The sequence below is a fragment of the Arvicola amphibius genome, chromosome 9 (assembly GCF_903992535.2).
Source record: "Arvicola amphibius chromosome 9, mArvAmp1.2, whole genome shotgun sequence".
NCBI lineage: Eukaryota > Metazoa > Chordata > Mammalia > Rodentia > Cricetidae > Arvicola > Arvicola amphibius.
Window position 1 is genome coordinate 93,188,583 of NC_052055.2, and position 21,193 is coordinate 93,209,775.

At 38.6% G+C, this 21,193-nt stretch overlaps 1 protein-coding gene across 7 annotated transcripts in view; it reads right to left on the bottom strand.

Moving 5' to 3' along the window:
- Window positions 1–999: 999 nt before the first annotated feature.
- Window positions 1,000–21,193, bottom strand: part of Tsga10 (testis specific 10) — a 95,375-nt gene continuing 75,181 nt past the window's right edge. For all 7 annotated transcript variants that reach the window (XM_038341478.1, XM_038341476.1, XM_038341474.1 and 4 more), the window contains 5 exons: window positions 17,549–17,758; window positions 7,790–7,992; window positions 5,623–5,727; window positions 5,150–5,296; window positions 1,000–1,937 (listed from right to left, as the gene is read on the bottom strand). In XM_038341478.1, the coding sequence (XP_038197406.1) occupies window positions 1,913–1,937; window positions 5,150–5,296; window positions 5,623–5,727; window positions 7,790–7,992; window positions 17,549–17,758 (690 nt within the window). In that variant the 3' untranslated portion in view covers window positions 1,000–1,912. The remainder of the gene's footprint in view (window positions 1,938–5,149; window positions 5,297–5,622; window positions 5,728–7,789; window positions 7,993–17,548; window positions 17,759–21,193) is intronic.

Genomic DNA, 21,193 nt, shown 5'->3' on the forward strand with positions numbered 1-21,193 from the left:
TAGACACTTTGTATTGAGCATAACATTTCTGAGCTCCGAGACCTTTTCAGGAGATTTTTGCTATTGCTGTTATCTAAGAAAGAATGTTTGGTATACTGTGTTTACAATCAGGCTCTACCACATCAACAGGCTATTATTTATTTATATCAAGTGACAAAAATCCCATTTCAAACAAATATTCTTGAATATTACCTTAATAAAAAATCTTGTCTTTGGGGCTGGAGAGATGGCTCAGAGGTTAAGGGCACTGATTGTTCTTCCTGAGGTCCTGAGTTCAATTCCCAGCAACCACATGGTGGCTTACAACCATCTGTAATGAGATCTGGTGCCCTCTTCTGACGACTAGGCACACATGCAGACAGAACACTGTATTCATAATAAATAAAAATCTTAAAAAAAAATCTTGTGAGATTTCTCTTGCCTTAGATAACAGTGGTCCTTTTGTATGCGCCATACCATGTAACTGTCCTCTGTAACAATGTCATGAATCAAGCACTGTACACTTTTCATCAAGTATTGAAACACTTTCTCACAGGCTTTATTCCCATGCCCCTCTCCTAACACCCTGCAGTCTGCATACAAGCTGGCAAGTGCTTTCCATAGGTGATACTCAGCTCTTGTTGGTTATCTAGGAGACCAGATTAATAATAATGCTGTGGTGATCGAATGGCAAGGTTAATTCTGCAAGATGTACATTAGTATCTTATTTGATATGAGCCAGAGAAGCTATTCTGCATACTATTCTTTAAAACATTTATGAGCAGGTACTGAACTTTATCCATTTTTTAGCCAGTCTGTAATGATTGTCTAAAACTTCATGAAGCCTTAAGGTTCTGGAAGGCCAAACTAAAGTGAGCATGTGACATGAATTTATAATAAAGTATCAGTGTACTAGTGATTATGTCATGATGAAATAAGATCTCAAGAGGCCACTACCCTTGTCACTACTGCCATATCGAATAATGACTAGATACAATGAGAAACTGTCCATCATATGAATACTATTAATGACAGGGCTTGCTTTTTTATTAAAATGTAAGAATACAAATAGCTTATATCAGTAAAATACAGTAGCATTCAGGCTCTAATATCAACATTAAATCAAAGCCTATGGACAGAAAAGAGACTTGAGAGATGCAGGTGAGGGAAATAACTTGTCACTCTAGATAGATTACAAACAGCTACCACAGGGGGGAAATAATAAAATGGCAATAAAATTCATTGCAGTACTTTAATGTTTGAGGAAAACTTATTAAAAATACAGATTTTTAAAAATCTTACATTTTGGATAGATAGATCATCACCTACCTTTCTAACAACATAGGAGCAGACAAAATTGTAAAAACGCATGGTACTTGGGCTGTGTGCTACAACAGCATGGGCTGAAAGCCCTGGCACACTCCTACTGGGAAGGTAGACTGTGGCATGGAAGTCATGTCAGGTTGGTTCCAAAATGCAATACTGGGTCCCAGGCCAGTGGTAGGCTGTGCCCATGTTAGCACAGCTTTTCCAGCCATGAGAATATAAATCATAAAGAAAAAAAATTTAACCAACCAGTCATTTGAGATAGCAAGAAAGGAAAGGAAATCAGTTTTGTAAAAACACTTTTCCCTCTTTTTTAAGCTTCTTTATTTACTCCGGACAGTTAACAAAACAGTGCTCAATAGTGAAGTAAGAAGATTTTACACTCACTATTACTGTATGGATAGAAAGAGCCATGTGCATTTTTGTTTGCATACATCATCCCAGATCACTGTGATATGGCACTCGAGAATAGACTCAGAGGCACAAAGTCAATAAATACATTTAACACTGTCAAGCATTCAAAAGATAAATGCAATCAAATAGCAAAAAAAAAAAAATCCGTTTGTATCTTTGACCTTTCCAAGGCTGTGGAGAATCTTTTCACATGTCAGAAATCTCTATAGCAAAGATTCCTATAATAGAAGAAAAAACAGATTAAGGTTTTAAATGCAATAACTCTAGCATACTTTAGTAGCGCTTGGGGTTTCCCCCTTCAGCCTCTGTGAAGGGAAATGGATATAGTGAATTTGTTCATGCCATGGAATACTACTTTAACACAGAAAGATAGACACATTGGCATGTGCAACTTGCAAGGTTGTCATGCACATTATTCTGAATGAAAAATTTCAGACTCAAAGGCTGTGTTCTATATGTGACTGGATTTGCACAGGATCCTCAAGCTGAGAGAATTATAGTACAGATAAAAAGTTAGCTGGCCTTCTGCTAGGGACACAGGAAATACAGATCCTAACTTTAAAGCAATGGGTACCACAAGGGAAGACTATCTTTTACAATTAATGCTTTTAAGTTAGTGTTTCACACACATATGCTATTATACCTGTTTCTCTTTGTGCCCCTGCCTCAGTATCCCCCTCCTCATTCCCACTTCTCCCATCTGCTGGTCCCTTTATCCCCTAACAGTTGCCCCTTCTGCTTTCTTGTCACATGTATTCCTTTCTTCAGATCTCCTCCTAAGTAAGTTATTTGGTACTGATTGGACAACTCAGTATTTAGTTATTAGCAAGAGGTGTATATAAAAACTGCACATGTATGTATAAGCATCCACACACAAATGAATACATTAGGGAGATATTAATAAACCTTGTGTAATAACTTATACCAGTGGCCATTTCCTATTTTTCGAGGTGGTATTGCTGTAGGAACTGGAAAAGATACTTGGGATTCTCTGCTCTACTTGATGGCTACCTCTAAGATAATAACCATTAAAATTACTTGTGGTTCAGCATAGATGGACATTAAATATTGCTCAGCAGTTAAAAGAGACATGAAAGATTCTAGATATGACTCAAAATATATTATGCTGAGACTACCTACTGTATGATATCAGTTATTTGACAACCTGGAGGAGACAGAACTGAACTCGGGGCCTCTGGAGGAGCAGCAGGCACTCGTAACTACCCAGCCATCTCTCCAGGCTCAGGGGTAGCATTTTAAGCTGACAATGAAAGGTGACTTTTAAAAGGAGGGCTAAGGGTATGTTATTAATGAAAGTAGCTGATAAGATACAAACCTTTCTAATTATTACAAGAAATTTGAGTTTTTAAAAATGAAAAGATCAAATGGGAAAATACAGAAGACAGAATAATATAAACAACAAACATAAGATATTGTGATGGATTTGAGACCAAATGTAACAGTTACAGAAACAGTATAAAATTAAACTTTTTAAAATTTAGTAAAAAAAAAATTTCAAATAGCTTATAAAGCAAAACGTAAATCAATACTTTATAAAATAGATACAATAAGACAGAGAGATCCAGAAACAGCTGAGTAGAGGTATTTACCAGGAAAGTGGAGACAATAAGAGAAAAGGATCAGCAGCCTGAATACAGAGTTTTAGACACCATGCCAAACAAAGAATGCAAATGTTTCAGAAAAGAACACTTCATAAGAGTTACAGAGAGGAAGAGAGCTCAAGTGCTGGTGCAGCAAAAACAACAAACCCTATGTAAACCCTATGTAAACAACCATCTCCTGCCAGAGCTGTGCTGCTGTGAGGTATAAATACTGGTGCTAGAATAAGAACCATAAGCAGAGAGGAAAGAGATCCCCACGACTGTTCCGCTGGAGCCGTGACTACCCAGCAGACAGATGTTCTATTTGTCCAAAAGAAAGAGGAGAGCATCTTTCAAGTTCAGTTCAGTTCAAGGGCCTGACCTGGAAGGTGATCAACAGGAACTGGCTGTTCACAAGTGATACTGAGCTCCAGGATGGTCCTGGTCAAGAAAGGATTGGCTGGGGAGATGGCTCATTCGATAAAGTGTTTGCCTTATATTTATGAAGATTCTAGTTTGACCCACAGAGCTCAAAAAAAGCTGGGCATAATGGTTTACATTTGTAATCTCGGTGCTGGGGAAGCAGACACAGGAATCCCTAGGGCTGACTAGGCTTTGATTCCACAGGATGGTTTGCAACTTTGTATACCTCCAGTTCCAGGGGACCTGATGCCCCCTTCTGGCCTCTGCAAGCACCAGACACATCACTGGTGCACATACACACGTGCAAAAAAAAATACTCATATATATATATATATATATATATATATATATATATATATGTAATAACTTTTTAATTGGGAGGGAGTATTTTAAATATTTCATTTTTAGTATTTTTAGACTATTGCAGAAGATACATTGTGACCACAACTGGTCATAATGAGGTATCAGTGGATCATGGGGGAATAAAAGAACAAATTTAAGTCAATCATGAACTTGGCATTTGGCTAAATGTCCCCAGTACTTGGGAAAGGTAGGCTAAAAAGGTAGAAATGACGGCCTGCAAACAGATCCTGAACTTTCTAATCAGTCTATTTACTGAACTGATAATGCTGCAGAAATCCAGAGGCCGCTTCAGACACACTCTGGGCTGAGTAAGTCAGTCAGGAGTGTTGACTGCAATGCTGGTGTTGAGCCTCAGCTCTCACAGTAACATCGGAATATACAGATACAAACTGGGGTACCACAAGACAGCAGTCTGTGAGAATGCTTTGGAACCGGAGGTACTGGCTGCTTTTTCAGAGAGAGAGAAAGAAGTGTGATGGGAAAACATGTAGTAGTGTAGGTACATGAGACTTTCCTGTATATAATAAAACAAATAGGACAAAATTTAGCAACAGTGGATTGAGAGATATTTTTACTTTTGTAACTTCATACAAATTGTAAATTATTCCCAGATAAATTTTTAAACATTTGTGAAATATAACAATAAATCTAAAATAAAAATAGTAAATACTTTCCTATCTATTCTACAGTGCAATAGCAATTAGCCCACATTTTGTAATAAATGTACATGGAAAATAATACAGGAGTAAACAGGAATGCAGAGTTTGACAGTATAGCATATAGGCTGATGACTCAGTTCAATGTACAGTGCTTGTCTAGCATGTATGAGGCCTTAGCTTTGATTCCCAGTATCACAAAAAAATGAAACACTATAAATAAATATTAGATAAACCTTAGTTATTTAATTTTCATACAATATTCATATAAAACTCATTTATAGATAAAACCCTTTCTTTTTGTGCCACCACAACTTAGCAATCAGTTTTAAATGTCAGTCTCCTTGCGAGCACTGCCACATGTGCCCGGGTCCTGCGCACACTTACTCTTCCAATGATCGGTCGAGGCCTCGGTCAGGAGATCGGTGGTGAGCACGTTCTGGTGAGTGACACTTTGTATTTGGTTTCACTGAACTCAAATGATAAGCATTACTTGAGTAATTCTGGCGGCGAAGTTCTTGGACAGCCCTTTCCCTAGAGCAAAATAGTGAGGCTTTTAAACTTACATTCAGTGGCATTATTAAACCTATCGTAAAACTGTAGCTCAACTCAAACATTAAAATCTACCCGTGATGAAATAACAAACCTCTTACTGAGCCAGAACACCTGTAACACTAGCATTCTGGAGGCAGAGACAGGAGGATCATCAGTTTGAGGCTAGCCTGGGCTAGAGCGAGACTCTGTCTTGAAAATAAACAAACAAAACCCACATGTATGTACACACACAGACCTAACAAAATAAAACCTACTGCTAGCTAAGGAACATGTTTAGGCAGAGCATTGCACAGGGATTAACTTACCTTTCAAATCGTTCTGTCCCTAGCTGTCTTTTAGTAATGTCCAAATCTGCTTCCAACTGTGTTACAACATTTCTGAACTGGGCCACGTCTCTACTCTGGATAGCCCTATGCAAAAGAAAAGAGTGATAGCTGATTAAAATCAAAATAACCTGTGACTCCAAAAGTATATTAAACCATATTGACAATGGCATCTTAACTGGATCCAATGTGATTTTTGCAAGCTTCTCTCTCCTCTGTCTCTGTCTCTGTCCCTGCCTCTCTGTCTCTGTCTCTGTCTCTCTCTCTCTCTCCCTCCCTCTCTCTCTCTCTCTCTCTCTGTGTGTGTGTGTGTACACATGTTGGACTTGCTCCTGTTTGTGTGTATACTGCATATATGTGTTGGGGCAGGCCAGAGGCTGACTTTGGGTATTTTACTCAGTCACTCTCCACTATTTTTTTAAAGGGTCTCCCAGCTGAACCTGGAGTTCATCCATCTGACTATGCTGTTTGGTCAATGAGTTTCAGGGATCTGTCTGTTTCCACTCCCCCAGTGCTGGGGTTACAGCTGCACACTGCTGCTCCTGGCTTTCACATGGATGCTGGGGATCCAAACTCAGATCATTACGTTTGCACAGCAGGCATCTTACTGACCAATCTATGTCCTCAGCTTCACACTGATTTTTATGGGCAAATTCAAGGGCATGTTTTAGATATATTTGAAGTACAAGCATTTTTACTTGAAAAGCCTCAGCAATCCCAGTCCTGCTCATTTAATCAAACCGTCTTATCTCTGTTTCTATATACACAGATGTATCATCTATCTATGTTATTCATTTATGTAAATGCTCTTTATAAACATACTTTTTAATGTAAGTTTCCCACATTGGCCAGCTCCATGTCACAATATTTAGCAGCAGTCTAAAATGGAATACATCCTCAGGTGGGAGTTCTGCTTCTTTACTAAGTCTGAGGAAGGGACCCTGAGGACCTGCTGAAGGTATCACAACAGCCTCACTGACTGGAACTGACAAGAATGACTCAGTCACAATCAAGAGGACCCAAGAGGAAACTACCCCTGGCTTGGGGGTCCCTGATGGCCAAGGGCTCCTAGGAGTGGCTGACTGCTGAGACAATGACCACCATGCTCCCAGATACCAGACTCAGGTGTGAAGATGGGCAGGGTGACATGTGCTATGGATGGGCCACAGAGGCTGAGCTTTCATTAGAGGTGACCACTTTTTTTTTTTAACAATCTTATTTTATATACCAATCCCAGTTCCTTCTCCCTCCCATCCTCCTTCTCTTGCCTCCTATCGCCATGCCACCCCCATCCACTCCTCAGAAAGGGTGAGCCCTCCCATGGGGAATCAACAAAGTCTGCCATATCACTTGAGGCAGGACCAAAGCCCTCCCCCACTGTATCTAGGCAAGCAAGATATCCTTCATACAGAATAGGCTCCAAAGAGCCAGTACTAGGGATCAATACTGGTTCCATTGTGAGTGGCCCCACAAACTATCCAAGTCACACAAATGCCACCCACATTCAGAGGGCCTAGTTCAGTCTTTGCGGGTTCTCTAGCTGTGAGTCCGGAGTCAGTGAGCTCCTACTGGCCCGGGTCATCTGCTTCTTTGGGTTTCCCCATCATGGTCTTGGTTCCTTTGCTCATAATATTGTTCCTCAGAGGTGACCAATTTTAATAAACTTTCAATACCCAGGCAGATATTTCCACTTGAATATCAAGCTAAGTATTATTGGGGTAAGATAAAAATTCTGAGGGTATGCTCAGTGTTTTGTGGGTTCAGTTCTTCTGGGCCTCAAGTATATGCCCTTATAGACACACAGGGGACTATGATGTGACAGAGAGACAGACAGCAACACCAGATGACCCATAAGTGCAAAAGTCCTCCAAGTTTCAGAGTGCTGTCTTTACATGTCCTAAAGACAATATTTTAGATCAGACTATCTATTACATTCAGAACAATCAGCAGAAACTGTTACATTTAGAAACCTTAGGTTAGAAAAACTATACCACAGTTTTAAATCTTAGGCAAATCACAATACTCCTGATTCTCAGTCCAATTAATGGCCAATTGTGGGCTCCAACCTCCAGATCCTGCCTTTAAAATTCTCCTCAGTTATGAGGTGCTGAGACCAGCCCTCTGTGCTGCGACGCTGCAGCCAACTCACATTTTGTTCTCTGCCAGACAAAGGTGCTCCTTCAGAAGCTGGATCTCAGACTCCTTTTCCTGCAGCGCTATCTGGGACTGGTATTCTTTGTCTCGGTTGGCCACCAGCAAAGCCTCTAGATTCTGCATGGAGATCCTCTCGTTTGTCATCTGACTCCTGAGCAGTTCTATTTCAGAGCGTGCAGAATCCAACTCATTCTCCATCTGCGTGACAGGAGGACATCCAGACTTACTCCCGTCAACTCACTTTGTTATCAGGAACACGTGACCTTAAATTTCTCACTGTGAAGTTGTTGCCCTTTAACATCTGCACACACCACAACACACAGTAGGGCCACTCTCCCCACCCCTCAGGCCATATCAAATAGTTCACTAATTTAAAAGTTCTATCAGTATCGAACTGCAACCAATTTCCACTTCCAGTTTTGAGACTTTTTACATCATTCTGCAGAACTGACATTGTCTGGAACTGGACGAGTACATCTAAGTACTCTGCAGGAAAGGAGTGTGAGGAGTGGACACACATTCCATCCCTCACATACACCTAGGGAAAACTTGTGCCTTACAAGGTACCCTGAGCTCCAAATATTCTCAGTAAGCAAAATATTTCTTCAAAAGGATGATTATCAGTTAAAAGAAAGCATAATTTCTTATCAATAATACATGTTATGATAAATTTTATATGCATTTTAAAAGCTAGTTATGAAAGACAAACTTTAAAAGTCAATAAAAATGAAGTTACTAGGGGAGGGGCAGGCACCTCAGTGGACAGAGAGGGGAAGAACTTTCTGAGTTAGTAAAGGAACTCACACAAACTGAGGAATGAAAAATAATGATCATAAATTTTTCAAAAGAAGAAATATAATTAAATAGCAAACGCATGGGAAAAAAGGAAACTCCGTTCCAGTTCACTTTCTGTGGCTGTGATAAACACCATGACCAAAGCCAACCTGGAGTGGATTCATCTGTCTGATACATTCAAGTGACAGTGTTACTGAATGACGCCAGAGCAGAAACCACCAGGAACGCTGCTTACTGGCTCTCTCCTGTTCAGGCTCAGTCAGCTTCCTTATACATTCCAGGGCCATCTGCCCAGGAGTGTCACTACCCACTGTGGGCTGGGTCCTCCCACATCAATAATCATTAAGACACCTCCCACAGGCAAATCTGAACCAGGCAATTCTTCAATTGAAGTGTTCTTTTCCCAGGTGACTCGAGGTTGTTCCAAGATGACAATAAAATTAACCAAAAGTTTCAAGGGAAGTGAAGACCCTATCTGGGCCATTTATGTGGTATTTTGGACTAAGAATCTGTGCTTACTGGGACAATGGATGCTGGTGATCTATGGCAGAAGAATATCTAGGATTAATAACAGACCAGCATTGTGAAGGTGGCATCTCCTGTGAATAGGAGCTCAGAGTAAGCGCACAGAAACTCAGTCAAAGGGATGAGGGAAATACCACAAGCTGGCAGCTGAACTTGGCAATGTGTAAGAGTCATTCACATGGTACTGGTTTTGAAGACATGAAAGTGTCATGGAGAGGAGCTGGGGCTTGGCCTTGTCTAACAGGGACTGAGTCTCTCTTAGGGAAGCTATAAGAGGTCATTAGTGAAGGTCTTGTAGCTTCAGTTCCAATAAAGACACCAGGGCTGAAGGGGTCATAAAGAGAAGCTGAGGCTTGCAACAGTGTTAGTCTCAGAATCCCCAAGAGAGGTCACTAGTGAAGGTGAAGCCTAAGTAGCAATGGAGACCCCAAGACCATGATCCATCTGCTAAAGACAGTTTAGTAGAGACATCTTGAGCCTTGGAAACAAATTATTTGTTTTGGGCATGGCTGAGCTGGACACATCGGCTGTCCAAGTCCTCTAGAGCCCAGAAAATAATATTTAAGCCCCAAATGCTGAACAAGTGGCTACATGGTTTTATTTATATTGGTAATTTTGGGCTTTGCTTTAATCTGATTATTCCTATACCCTGATTCTTCTTTTTTAGAACAAGAAGTGTTTAACTTATTTTTTAATTTTATAGGAGTCCATAGACAAAATACTTTGGATTCTTAAAGAGACCTTATGATTTAAAAGTATTAAAAAATTTAAAGACTGTGGGACTTCTAAAAGTTGGATTGTATTTTGTCTTACATTAACATGTAATCTTGGCAACAAAGCAAGGAAAGGTTACAGTTAAACAGTGATGTGTTTGTGTTTAAGTTGACAAGGGCTGAATTGTACTGGCAAGTTTTTATTGTCACCTTTTTATAACCTAGAGCAAATTGGGAAGAAGGAACTTCATTCTTCTCAATGAATTATCTCAATCAGATTGATCTGTGACCAATCATACAGATGGATGATTGACATGGAAGACCCATCCCACTGTAGGCAGTACCATCCTTAGGCAGGTGAGCCTTGGCTGTATTAGAAAGCTACATGAGGGGCTGGAGAGATGTTAATGGCAGAGGCTACTCTTCCAGAGGACCTGAGTTTAATTCCCATCACCCATATGACAGCTCACAACTGTCTGTAACTCCAGTTCTAGGATATCCAACACCTCCTTCTGGCCCCCACAGTCAACAGGCATGAAAGTGGTGTATAGACATACATGCAGGCGAAACACCTGTCTTAGTTACTGTCCTGTTGCTGTGAAGAATCGCCACAACCAATGCAATTCATAAAAGAAAGCATTTGCTAACAGCTTCGGAGGATTAGTCCATGATCACCATGGTGGGGAGCATGGTGGCAGGTAGGCAGGCATGGCACTGAAGCAGAAACTAAGAACTTATTCTGATCTAAAGATAGAAGCAGGGGAAACTGGGCCTGGTAGTGGGTTTTTGAAAACTCAAAGTCCAACCCCAATGACATACCTTCTCCAATAAGGTCACACCTCCCAATCCTTCCTAAAAAGTCCATCAACTAAGAACCAAATATTCAAATTTATGGGCCTATGGGGGCTATTCTTATTCAAACCACAACACCAATACATACAAAATAAAAACAATTAAGAAAGAAAGAGAGAGAGAGAGAGAGAGAGAAAGAAACAAAGAGAAAGCAAGAAAGAAAGAAAAGAAAAGAAAGCAAACAGAATGAGCAAAAAAGAACAATCCAGTAAGCAGTGTTCCTCCATGGTTTCTGGTCCAGGTTCCTGCCTTGAGTTCCATTCCTGACTTCTCTTCACAATGGACTGTGATTTGGAAGCATAAGAGAAAATAACCTCTTTCCTCCTCTAAATTGCTTTTGGTCATGACATTTATGGCAGTAACAGAAAAGCAAACCAGGAAGCCTTGCTAGTAGTCTAACATATGAAATGAAACAAGGTGCTATTTCTAGTTCAGAGTTTCCCACCCTGACACCCAACATACCCTGACAAACACACTTTAATTGAGTAACTCTGCTTATGGAGCTGCTCTCAAGTGTTACAGGATGTTTAGCACTATCCCTGACCTCTACTTACTAGATGCCAGCAGCATTCCCCACTCTGGTTATAACAACCCCAAAATACATCTAGATATTACTAAAGGTTTTCAGTTCAGTTTAAAGCCAACCAGACACTATTCCAGTCTGTCAAACTGGTAACTTTGTTGTCAGAATGACAACATGAAAAGGACAAGAACAATCTTCTATAATTTGCTGACAGGACTATAAAATAAAGCAGCACTTTTCGACAGCAGTTTTATTGGGGTATTGTTAATATACCTTATAACTCATACACTTAAAATATTCAATTCAAGCCGGGCGGTGGTGGCGCACGCCTTTAATCCCAGCACTCGGGAGGCAGAGGCAGGCGGATCTCTGAGTTCGAGGCCAGCCTGGTCTACAAGAGCTAGTTCCAGGACAGGCTCTAGGAACTACAGGGAAACCCTGTCTCGAAAAACCAAAAAAAAAAAAAATATTCAATTCAATAACTTCTAACATATTACTATTACCAAATATTAGTCATTGTCAAAATCTGTTAGAAAATTTTCATCCTTTCAAAATACATCCACAAAATTTCAAAAGTAGAATTGCTTAAACAATATCTAAACAATAACACTAGTTGACATGATACTGTGAATTGAGGAAACCCCACAAGAACCCACCCCAAGGAACAAACACACTGACACATTATTCCATCTCAAGTGGCCACCCCCAAACATGTAGATATTAGCAACACCAAACAGGTTCAGTACAATGTGTGCATGTGCATATGTGTGTAACACAGAAACACCTATCATGCCACTTCATTTCCGCACTTAAGTGGGGGTTCTTGCCAGGGTTGGGCATCATATTGGAGTCCGAGGATGTGTTGAGAAATGTTCTCTTTATCTTCCGAAGGGTTACACATTTTTGTATCTGCATATCTTTAAGGGAATTCACACCCAAAGCAATCTAGGCCTCAATTTCTGGAACTTTTCAAATTAGTATTTCAAGATTTATATTTGTTTAGAGGTTTATCCAGTGTGGTGGTTTAAAGGAAAATGGCCCCCATTGGTTCATAGTGACACTATTAGAAAATATGGCTTTGCTGGAGTAAGTGTAGCATTGTTGGAGAAAGTGTGGCCAGTGTGTCTTAGTGTCTCTTCCTGCTGACTGTCAATCTGGATGTAGAATTCTCAGATCCTTCTCTAGCACCATGTCTGCCTGCAGGTCCCCATACTTCCTACCATGACAGTGTGCTTGAAAATGTGTGCGGGCTTGGGAGAGGAAAGAGAAAGAGTGTATACAGTCTTAGATCTAAAAACATTGTTTTAAAATAATAAAGTCCTTAAAAAGGGCAGTAGAGTAATGTAAAGGAAATAAGCCATGTAAAGATGGAAAATACACAGAGAGTCTGTATTATATATATTATTGTGTTGTCTTTAAATTTTTTACTGTTAAGAGACATTTGATTATGAAAGCTGATAGATTAAACCAACCTATATATTTTAAAAATATCTTGACTTCAAAATTTAAGTCAAAAGATATGTTACTTTGGGAAAGAGGTTGTGTATTTGTTTCCACAGGAAATGAGAGACTGTGAATTCATTCTGGGTTAAAAAAAATCAGCTTTGATAGAGGAAGACCTCTTGAAATATCTCCAGTGGGAGTACATGGTCCACATGATCCAAAATCTCAGATTGCCTCTGTTGCAATTTCCTCTGAGTTTTATATCCAGAATAGCCTCAAGGAAAACTAACTGAGATGATTCAGTCTCACAGAATACTCCAGTCAGGACTTGAAACATAATCCTAAATTTTCCCAGTGTCTTCCAAAGATTACCAGTACTCCCAATTGGCAGGAAGTAGGCTAGAGAACTATGACCACATTCCCAAAAATTGGATTATGGATGTTTGTTTATGGGGTTGGTTACAAATTGTTATTGGTCATAGTAAAAAAAAAAGGCTAAATAAAAGAGTTAAGTTCAGAGATCTATTTCTAAAAGAAGGGGCATATGATATAGAAATAGGATAAGAGAATAAATTATTGACTCTATTTTAATCCAAAAGAATAGCTATTAATCTCAGGATATTTAACATTGGTATGGATTTTGGTTTATTGATACAAATTTAAAGTTAATTGTTATGTTGTATGCATATTTCTACTCTTATTTAAGATATGGTGCTTATACAGCTCATTTAAAATGCAATGTATCATTAAAAATACAGACTAATAGTGTTCTATAAAAGTCAAACTTATAGTCAGGTTAGGTATGTTTTCAAGGTCATAAACAGATGTATTTAGATAAATGGTCTTTAAACACTTCAATGATCTATAGAATATGGTATTTAAGATGTTTTAATAACATAAGGTTTTTATAGCAATAAGACACATCCTCTCCTAGCAGCACTAATGCACTTCAGAGAAGATGATGGCCATCAAAGAAACTCTGTATTGAATTTGTTTTTGTTATGGCAAAAGCTAGCCCTGTGGGCAAAGAAACTGCCCTTGTCTCAACTGATGACAATTACTGTCCAAACTGGACTAGCAGGATGCAAAAAAGGTGACTTCTGAACTTTGCCAAGACAAGGTAAGATAGTCCTTCAAAATTCCCTTATATAGCACGGATTCTAATTGTTCTTAATCACAAAAGCTTGAAGTCAGATACCAAGGGGTGAAACAGTACAGCCAGCCACTAGAGAAACCTTTTACCTCTGTAGGCCCATATTTCTGTGGCTACCAGGCACAAAAGCCATAGGCCTGAACTGAGGTAGTCACGTAGCTCTGCAGACAAGCTGTCTCTGCCTAACAAAGATCAGGATGTTTGGTGCTCCTTTCCTTTGTAATTTGGAGGGTATCTTATAGAGATGCTAATTCAGGCCTACATGACAACTAGCATACTCAGTAAACAGGTACATGCAGACGTGACAAAAGGCTATTCACCTGGTTGCCTAGGAGACAACCTAATATATTTTCCCATTCAATTAATGTGATGGTATATAAGCTGTTTGGATAATAAACGCGAGAGATGGTCAGGAGATCGCCAGGAAAAAAGACCCTGAGATGCCCTTCAATGATGACTGTGTAAGTTGTGTCTGATTATTCCTTGTGTCTCCGTACCAGTCCAGTTAGGGAAAGATAATTTTATATGTTGGAGCAACACGGGCTTCAACATACCTCTACCAAATCATCAGACCAAAAAGGTGATTGTATGCTTGGAAGACTGTGTCCTATGAGACTGCTTCAGACTGTACCTCAGACTGCATACTCAGACTTTTCCTGTCTCCTCCTGCCTTATATTCCTCTCTCCACCCAGTCATATCACTCTCTCTCCAGCCCCCTACTGCTGGGATTAAATGCATAGGATCCCAAGTGCTGAGATTACCTTTGTGTGAGATGTTTCTCTTTTAGACAGATTTAATCTCATGTAGCCCAGGGTGATCTTAAACTAACAGAGATCCTTCTGCCTCTGTCTCCCAAGTTTTGGGGAAAAAAGATGTGTGCCACAACTTCCCTGGCCTCTGGTGGCTTAGCTCTGCACTCTGATCTTCAGGCAAGCTTTATTTGTTAAAACACAAACAAAATATTACTACACCCCTATTCACAGGAAAGTCTGTCAGACACACTAGGCCTGTAGGCCAGAGTTGGATGACTCAGTATTAAAGAGAAACTTTAGGTGGCTGTCCAGATAGCTTGAGGTCCTTGTTATTTTACCCTTCTGGGGTCTTTGATTAAGTTGAAGACTAGATAGTTATACTTTTCTTTGGTTATGATAAAAGACAAATTAGATATAAAACTTTGGACTCACAAAGATAAGATAGGTAATAGAGTATCTTCTCTAATTTTGCCAATACAAATAGACTAGATATTGTAACTGTGATTCTTACCTGATAATTGTTTTTGTTGTATATAATCTTACTATGTTAAAGTTAAAACATTTCTTTTTAATTAGACAAAAAGAGGGAAATGCTGTGGGATAGTCCTCTTTTACACTGTAAAAGTTTATCATTTGAATTGGTTTAATAAAACACTGATTGGCCAGTGGCCATGCAGGAAGTATAGGTGGGGCAACCAAACTAAAGATAATGGGAAGGAGAATGGCAGAGTCACAAGACACCAACCAGTTGAAGAGGGAGCAGAAGATAAATATGACATCCTAATAAGGTACCACTACATAGCAGAGCATAAATAAGGGATATAAGTTAACTTAAAATGTAAGATCTAGTTAGTAATAAGCATGAGCTATTGGCTGAGCATTTATAATTTATATTAAGCCTCTGAGCTAATTATTTTCGAAGTAGATGCTGGTTATTTGGAAACAGTTGGGTGGAAAAGAAACATCTGACTATATTCCCCATTGTTACTGGATCTTGAAATGATAAAATTACAGAAGTGAGGAACTGGTTAATGGCTCACAGAGGTTAAGAAGCATAAAGATAGGATACAGTAAAGAACTATGTAAATTCACAAGAGCAAAATATGATAGATTCTGCAATGGAAAGTCTTTTGTTTTTTCCTGGATCAATGTTAATACTATAATTATATCAGGCTATAGTTTTGTAAGATGTAATCATTAAGGAAAACTAGGTAACAGGTACTCTGTATAATTTGTTAAATTAGATGCAAAGTTATCACCTTACAACCACAGTTACCTTCTGCTGCTGTGGTAAGATACCATGACCAAGGCCTCTTATAGAAGAAAATGTTTATTGGGGGCTTACAGTTCAGAGGTTAGAGTCCATGGCCATCACAGTAGGGAACACAGTGGCAGGCAGATAGGCATGGTGCTGGAGCAGGTGCTGAAGCAAGAGCTGAAAGCTCACATCCTTACAAGTAAGAGGCAGAAAGACTGCTAACTGGGAATGACATGGACTTTTGACAACTCAAAGCCCACCCTGAATGACACACTTTCTCCAAAAAGGCGACACCTTCTAAACCATTCCAAACAGTTTTTGAAAGCATTCAAACATATGAGCCTATAGTGACCACTCTCATTCAAACTAACACAGATTTTTTTTAAATCTCAATGTTTTTGACAACTGAAGAAGTAAAAAAGTAGAAGTATGATTTGACATCATGGCTTACTAAGGAGATGGAGACACATACATAAATAGTTCAGTGTCACAGCAGTTAATGTCAGAAGTTTAGTTGAAGTGCTGTGGAAAGAGGAAACTACAAAAAGTACAGTAAGTATTTTTTAAATTAAATTGTTACAAAGCTTTACGCAAAGTTCTGCTAATGGCTATGATTTAAAACTTTAAGAGGATTACTATAGGATTGGGCTTTACTTGCAAGTGGCATGCTATTTTTATAAGCTACGGACTTATAACTACTAATACTTCAATTTTATATTATTTCAATTGATAACAGTCACAAGCTAAGATTTTTCCAGTTAGAAAACATCAAGTAAATTTTTAAGTAAAAGGTTGTTATTTCATTTTTAAGTTTTATAGTAGCAAATTAATCATTAAAAAGTTCATGGTGAAATTAAAAATAATTAAGAATAAGTGAGGAGTTGAGCAGATGGTACTTCATTAAAAGATTAATAGTGCATTCTTATAAAAATAAACTAGACTCGTGATTCTCAAATGCATCACAAAGGGTGGATTAACAAAATAAGAAATTCAATAAGGTTTAGTAATAACAAATAGCCAAGGTGGCTAAGGTTGGCTGATATTTTAGTATAGATATATAGTATCCATACACTAAGAGCCAGATTCTATTTCTCCAGATTTATGTCCAGGCAGTTCTTCTTAAACATATCACACTGGTCACTAAGAACACTATTGTCATTCAAGAATCTGCATGGACCTCTCCATCATTTCCTCTGTAGGATGCCCCATCCACCAAAGTTCAGCTACTGCTGAATTCCTTATGAATATCTCCTATTTCTCTATTTATATCAAATTATTTATATGCCAATATTTGGAGCATGAGCCTGTATGGTTTGAATATCCCTAGTGTATGCACAAAGTAGATACAACCAACTGCATTACAACTTAAAAGACCTCATCCAATTACTAGATCAATTTAGCTGGAAAGAATATCATTCGGGTTATAATTTAGCTGAACAAGGCCTGTGGTTCTCTGCTCACAGCTCTGTCAGTGTATTTTATAATTCTGACTAAACACAATTGCAAACTACAAATTCAAAGGAAGATTTTGGGTTTTTTTAAAAATGTTCTTGAATTCTTTAGAACACAGCTGTCATAAACTAACCTTTTAAACTTTAAACATAAAATTTAAAAGCATAATAAAAACAAATTCAAAGCTAAAAGGCATACATATTTGATATAGTATTTTATAAAAACAAACCTCTTTTTCAAAATTGTAATAATGTTCAAGTTCTAGCAATTTTCGATGTATTACATACCATTTCTATTTCCTGATCTTTGGCAACCAGCTGTCGATTAAGAAGTTCTTTGCTCGAGTCAAGTTTAATGCAGAGCTCCCTTGTGGAAGACAGGTCTGCAAGTGCAGACACCTTTTCAAACTGAACCTTCTGAAGCTCCTCCTCCATCTTCACCAGAGACTTGTGTAAAGTTGAAATCTGGGATTTGTAAGAGCGCTCTGCGTTTAAGTGCTGTAAGGACAAGACGATTACTTACACAGATGTAAATATTTTAGCTGTAAGGTCATTGTGGACAACACAATAGGGCAAATCTTTCAGCACTAGAAGGGCCTCGGTGATATGGGTGCTGACAGGACACACAAAACCTTCTGTGAGAGATAATTTGGGGCTTCAAGTTTCATTAATAAATCCTATGAGTAGTTTAAAAGATGCAACTGGGAAAAGAACTGTTTGCTATGACAATGCCTGCAGGTTCGGTACCGGTGTAATATATACAGTTTGGCCAATGGTTGTATGTTTGCACAATTTACATGGCCTACAAATGTTGCTGCTGCCAAAGACAAAATGATAGCCACTGCCACATTCAGAGAATATTTTCCAATTCTTGACTGACATATTTATATCAGTCATACTATCATAAAATGAGGACTGATCATTTTCTAGCACTAATACTTCTGAGAGAAAAAGCTCTGAGCAAGTACAAATTAAGCATAACCAATTATGGGAAAAAGCATATTTTAAAAGCCATAATATGAGATTCAAGTTACATAAATGCTTTCAAATGTTCAAAATAATTCCAATCCCCACACCTCCCCCCTTCAGGCATGATGCTTACATAAGTGCACTGCCACCTACAGAGAAGTATTTGTTTGCTATAATGTGAAGATAACAGAACTGGGAGGCAAAGACTTAGTGTTCTTTAACAAGTGCTTTTACAAGTCTAAAGCACTAAAAATTGTTCCTGGCACGTTATTTTTGCCGTAATTCAAGGTCCCCTTCACCCTCTTGATCTCCCTTCCTTCTGTAGTCATTCTTACTCATTCTTCACATCAACCTTCTAACCATCCAACTGTCCACCCACCCCTCACATCTTTCCAGAATACTCTGTATGCTGTAGTAACTGTGCTTAGAGACAAAGTCAATGGGAAGCAAAATTACTTCTGCTCTCACAAGGGAGTCCTGTATTAATCAAATATGTTACAGATAGAAACACACTAAGAAACTATTTCTGGAACTAGCAGGGGAGAAAACCTGACCTACACTGCAATGATCAGAAAGTCAGGAAAGGCTTCCCTAAGTAAGTGACTGAACAGTGAGGAGACGAATAGCGAGAAGAAGCATTTCAAGCTGAAAAATGCAAAGTGCCACAGCTCTGTTTGGATGCAAGAATAACATGTTCCAGCACTGAGAGAAGGCTGGTGTGCCTGGAGCTTAGTGCTCACAGAGAAAAGTAATAGGAGATGCTTACAAAACACAGTGAAGCAGGTTTAGTAAGCTGTGATCTTCAATGGTGTGAGGTGATGTAATCAGACTTCTAGTGTTTTGAATGATCACTCTGGATATTGTAGGTTCTACTAAGATGACTGAGTAAGCTAAGGAGAAAAGTCTCAAGATAAAACTGAAAAACAAAACATTCTGTTTTGATACAAGGTCTCACTCTGCCGTTCTGGCTGGCTTGGAACTCACTATCTAGACCAGACATAAACCATGCTGGCCTTGTACTCAGGAAGTTCCACCTGCCTCTGCTTCCCAAGTGCCACCATGCCCTGCAGCATAACATTTTTATTAATTCTACATATGAGCTTACAGAGAAGAGAGAAATTCCCTCAAAGGAAGCAAAGCAATAGAAAAGTTTTCAGCTCAGCGATACAGCACCTTATCTAGCAAATGTGAGATGATGAGTTTAATTGCCAGTAAAACACACACACACACACACACACACACACACCAAATAAAAAGGACCATGACTGTAACATCTACATAATATGGGATTTTTGAATAACGTACTAAAAATAAAAAAGGCTCTAGGGTGAAAATCTATTCAGTCATATAGAAACCTCTGAAAGTATATCTGGACCTGATCTTTGGATAAAAACACAATTTCTTCTGTGATAAAAATAAACTTTAATTCTGACTTAATTTTAGAATAGTACTTTATTTATCTCTATTTCTAAATGTTAGCATAAGATTTGTCCCCTGTTCAGTGATGACCTAGAGCCACTTTACAAAAACAAACCCACCCTCCTGCAGGGATAGCACCACAGTGAGACCACATTAAATTCCGTGGGGGGGGGGAGAATTCTGCTTAAGAAAAACGTCTGATATAAAAGGTCAATGGAGGGTCAGAGCAACAGAGCAAGACCTCACTTTCAGAAATCCACATTACTGAGCAAAATATTTTCACTGGCATGGCAAAAGATACTAGAAAATACTAAAGACATTAAGGAAGAAATCTGAAAGAAAAAAGTAACACATGGAAAAAATAGGCACATTTGAAAAATAATTGAATAAAACTTCTTGAAAGAAAGGTGGTATCTGTAATAAAAGCCTTAAAAAAACTATCAAGAACAAACTAGAACAAATGAAAAGGGAAACGTGAACTAGAAAACAAGGTATAGAACACAAACATGCAGAAACTATGCAAAGACCAACCAACGAGGGAAAATGATTCAAGATACGCAAGAGTTAAGGGAACAACAGAGTGCATTTGAAAACAGTAATGTCCAAAAAGTAATTTCTGAAATTTTTCCATAACTAATGAAAGCTACAAGTACTCTGAATGAAATAGAGGAAGAAAAATCCAAAATATCAAAGCCAGAGAGAATAAACCTAGGCACCCGATAGTAGATTCCACACAATGAGAAAGAACCAGTGGCAAAGGCAGACGTCTGAGGAATAACAGCAAGAATGAAAACAGACCTACTAACAAAAAACCAGGGATCACTATGTCAAAGATTTATTTTTATTTTTATCTATGTGTATGTCTATGTATATGTACACTACAGGCATGCAAGTACCCCTTGAAGCCAGAAGGCATCAAATTCCCCAAAGACAGTATTACCAGCAGTTGTAGGCTGCCCAATGTGGGTACAAGAACTGAGCTCGGGTCCTCTGGAAAAGCAGCCTGCATTCTTAACTACTGAGTCATCTGTTTAACCCTTCTCAGGTTATTATTAAAGTTATAAAGAGAAATATTCTCAATTAGAAATCTATGATCAGCTAAACTAACTCTCAAGACTATAGGTACACTAGCCATTTTCAAAAAGATGGAAAAAATGAACACACTGGTTTCTGCAGCAAGGAAGGACAGAAGAGGAACTGAGTAATAAAGAACTAGAATACAAGAAGCAAGTGAACACAGGTCTTATAAGCCTATAGGTAGATGCAAACAGTACTGATCACAAGAGCAACAATAATTATTTATTGGAACATATAAGACAATGTGAAATTAAAATAGTGCATGAGAAGATCAAGAAAATGCAGGGGAGGTGTGACAGAAAGCACAGGTGTGTGCTACTGAGCAGGATGTGATCCTCATTAGTCAAATATTCCTAGGGAGTTGGTCATATTAACAATTATAACTTTAACATCTAAAGGAAAAAATGTAAAATGTGTAACTTCTATATTGATGAGCAGTGGCAGCCAAAAATGTTTAAGAAAACAAAT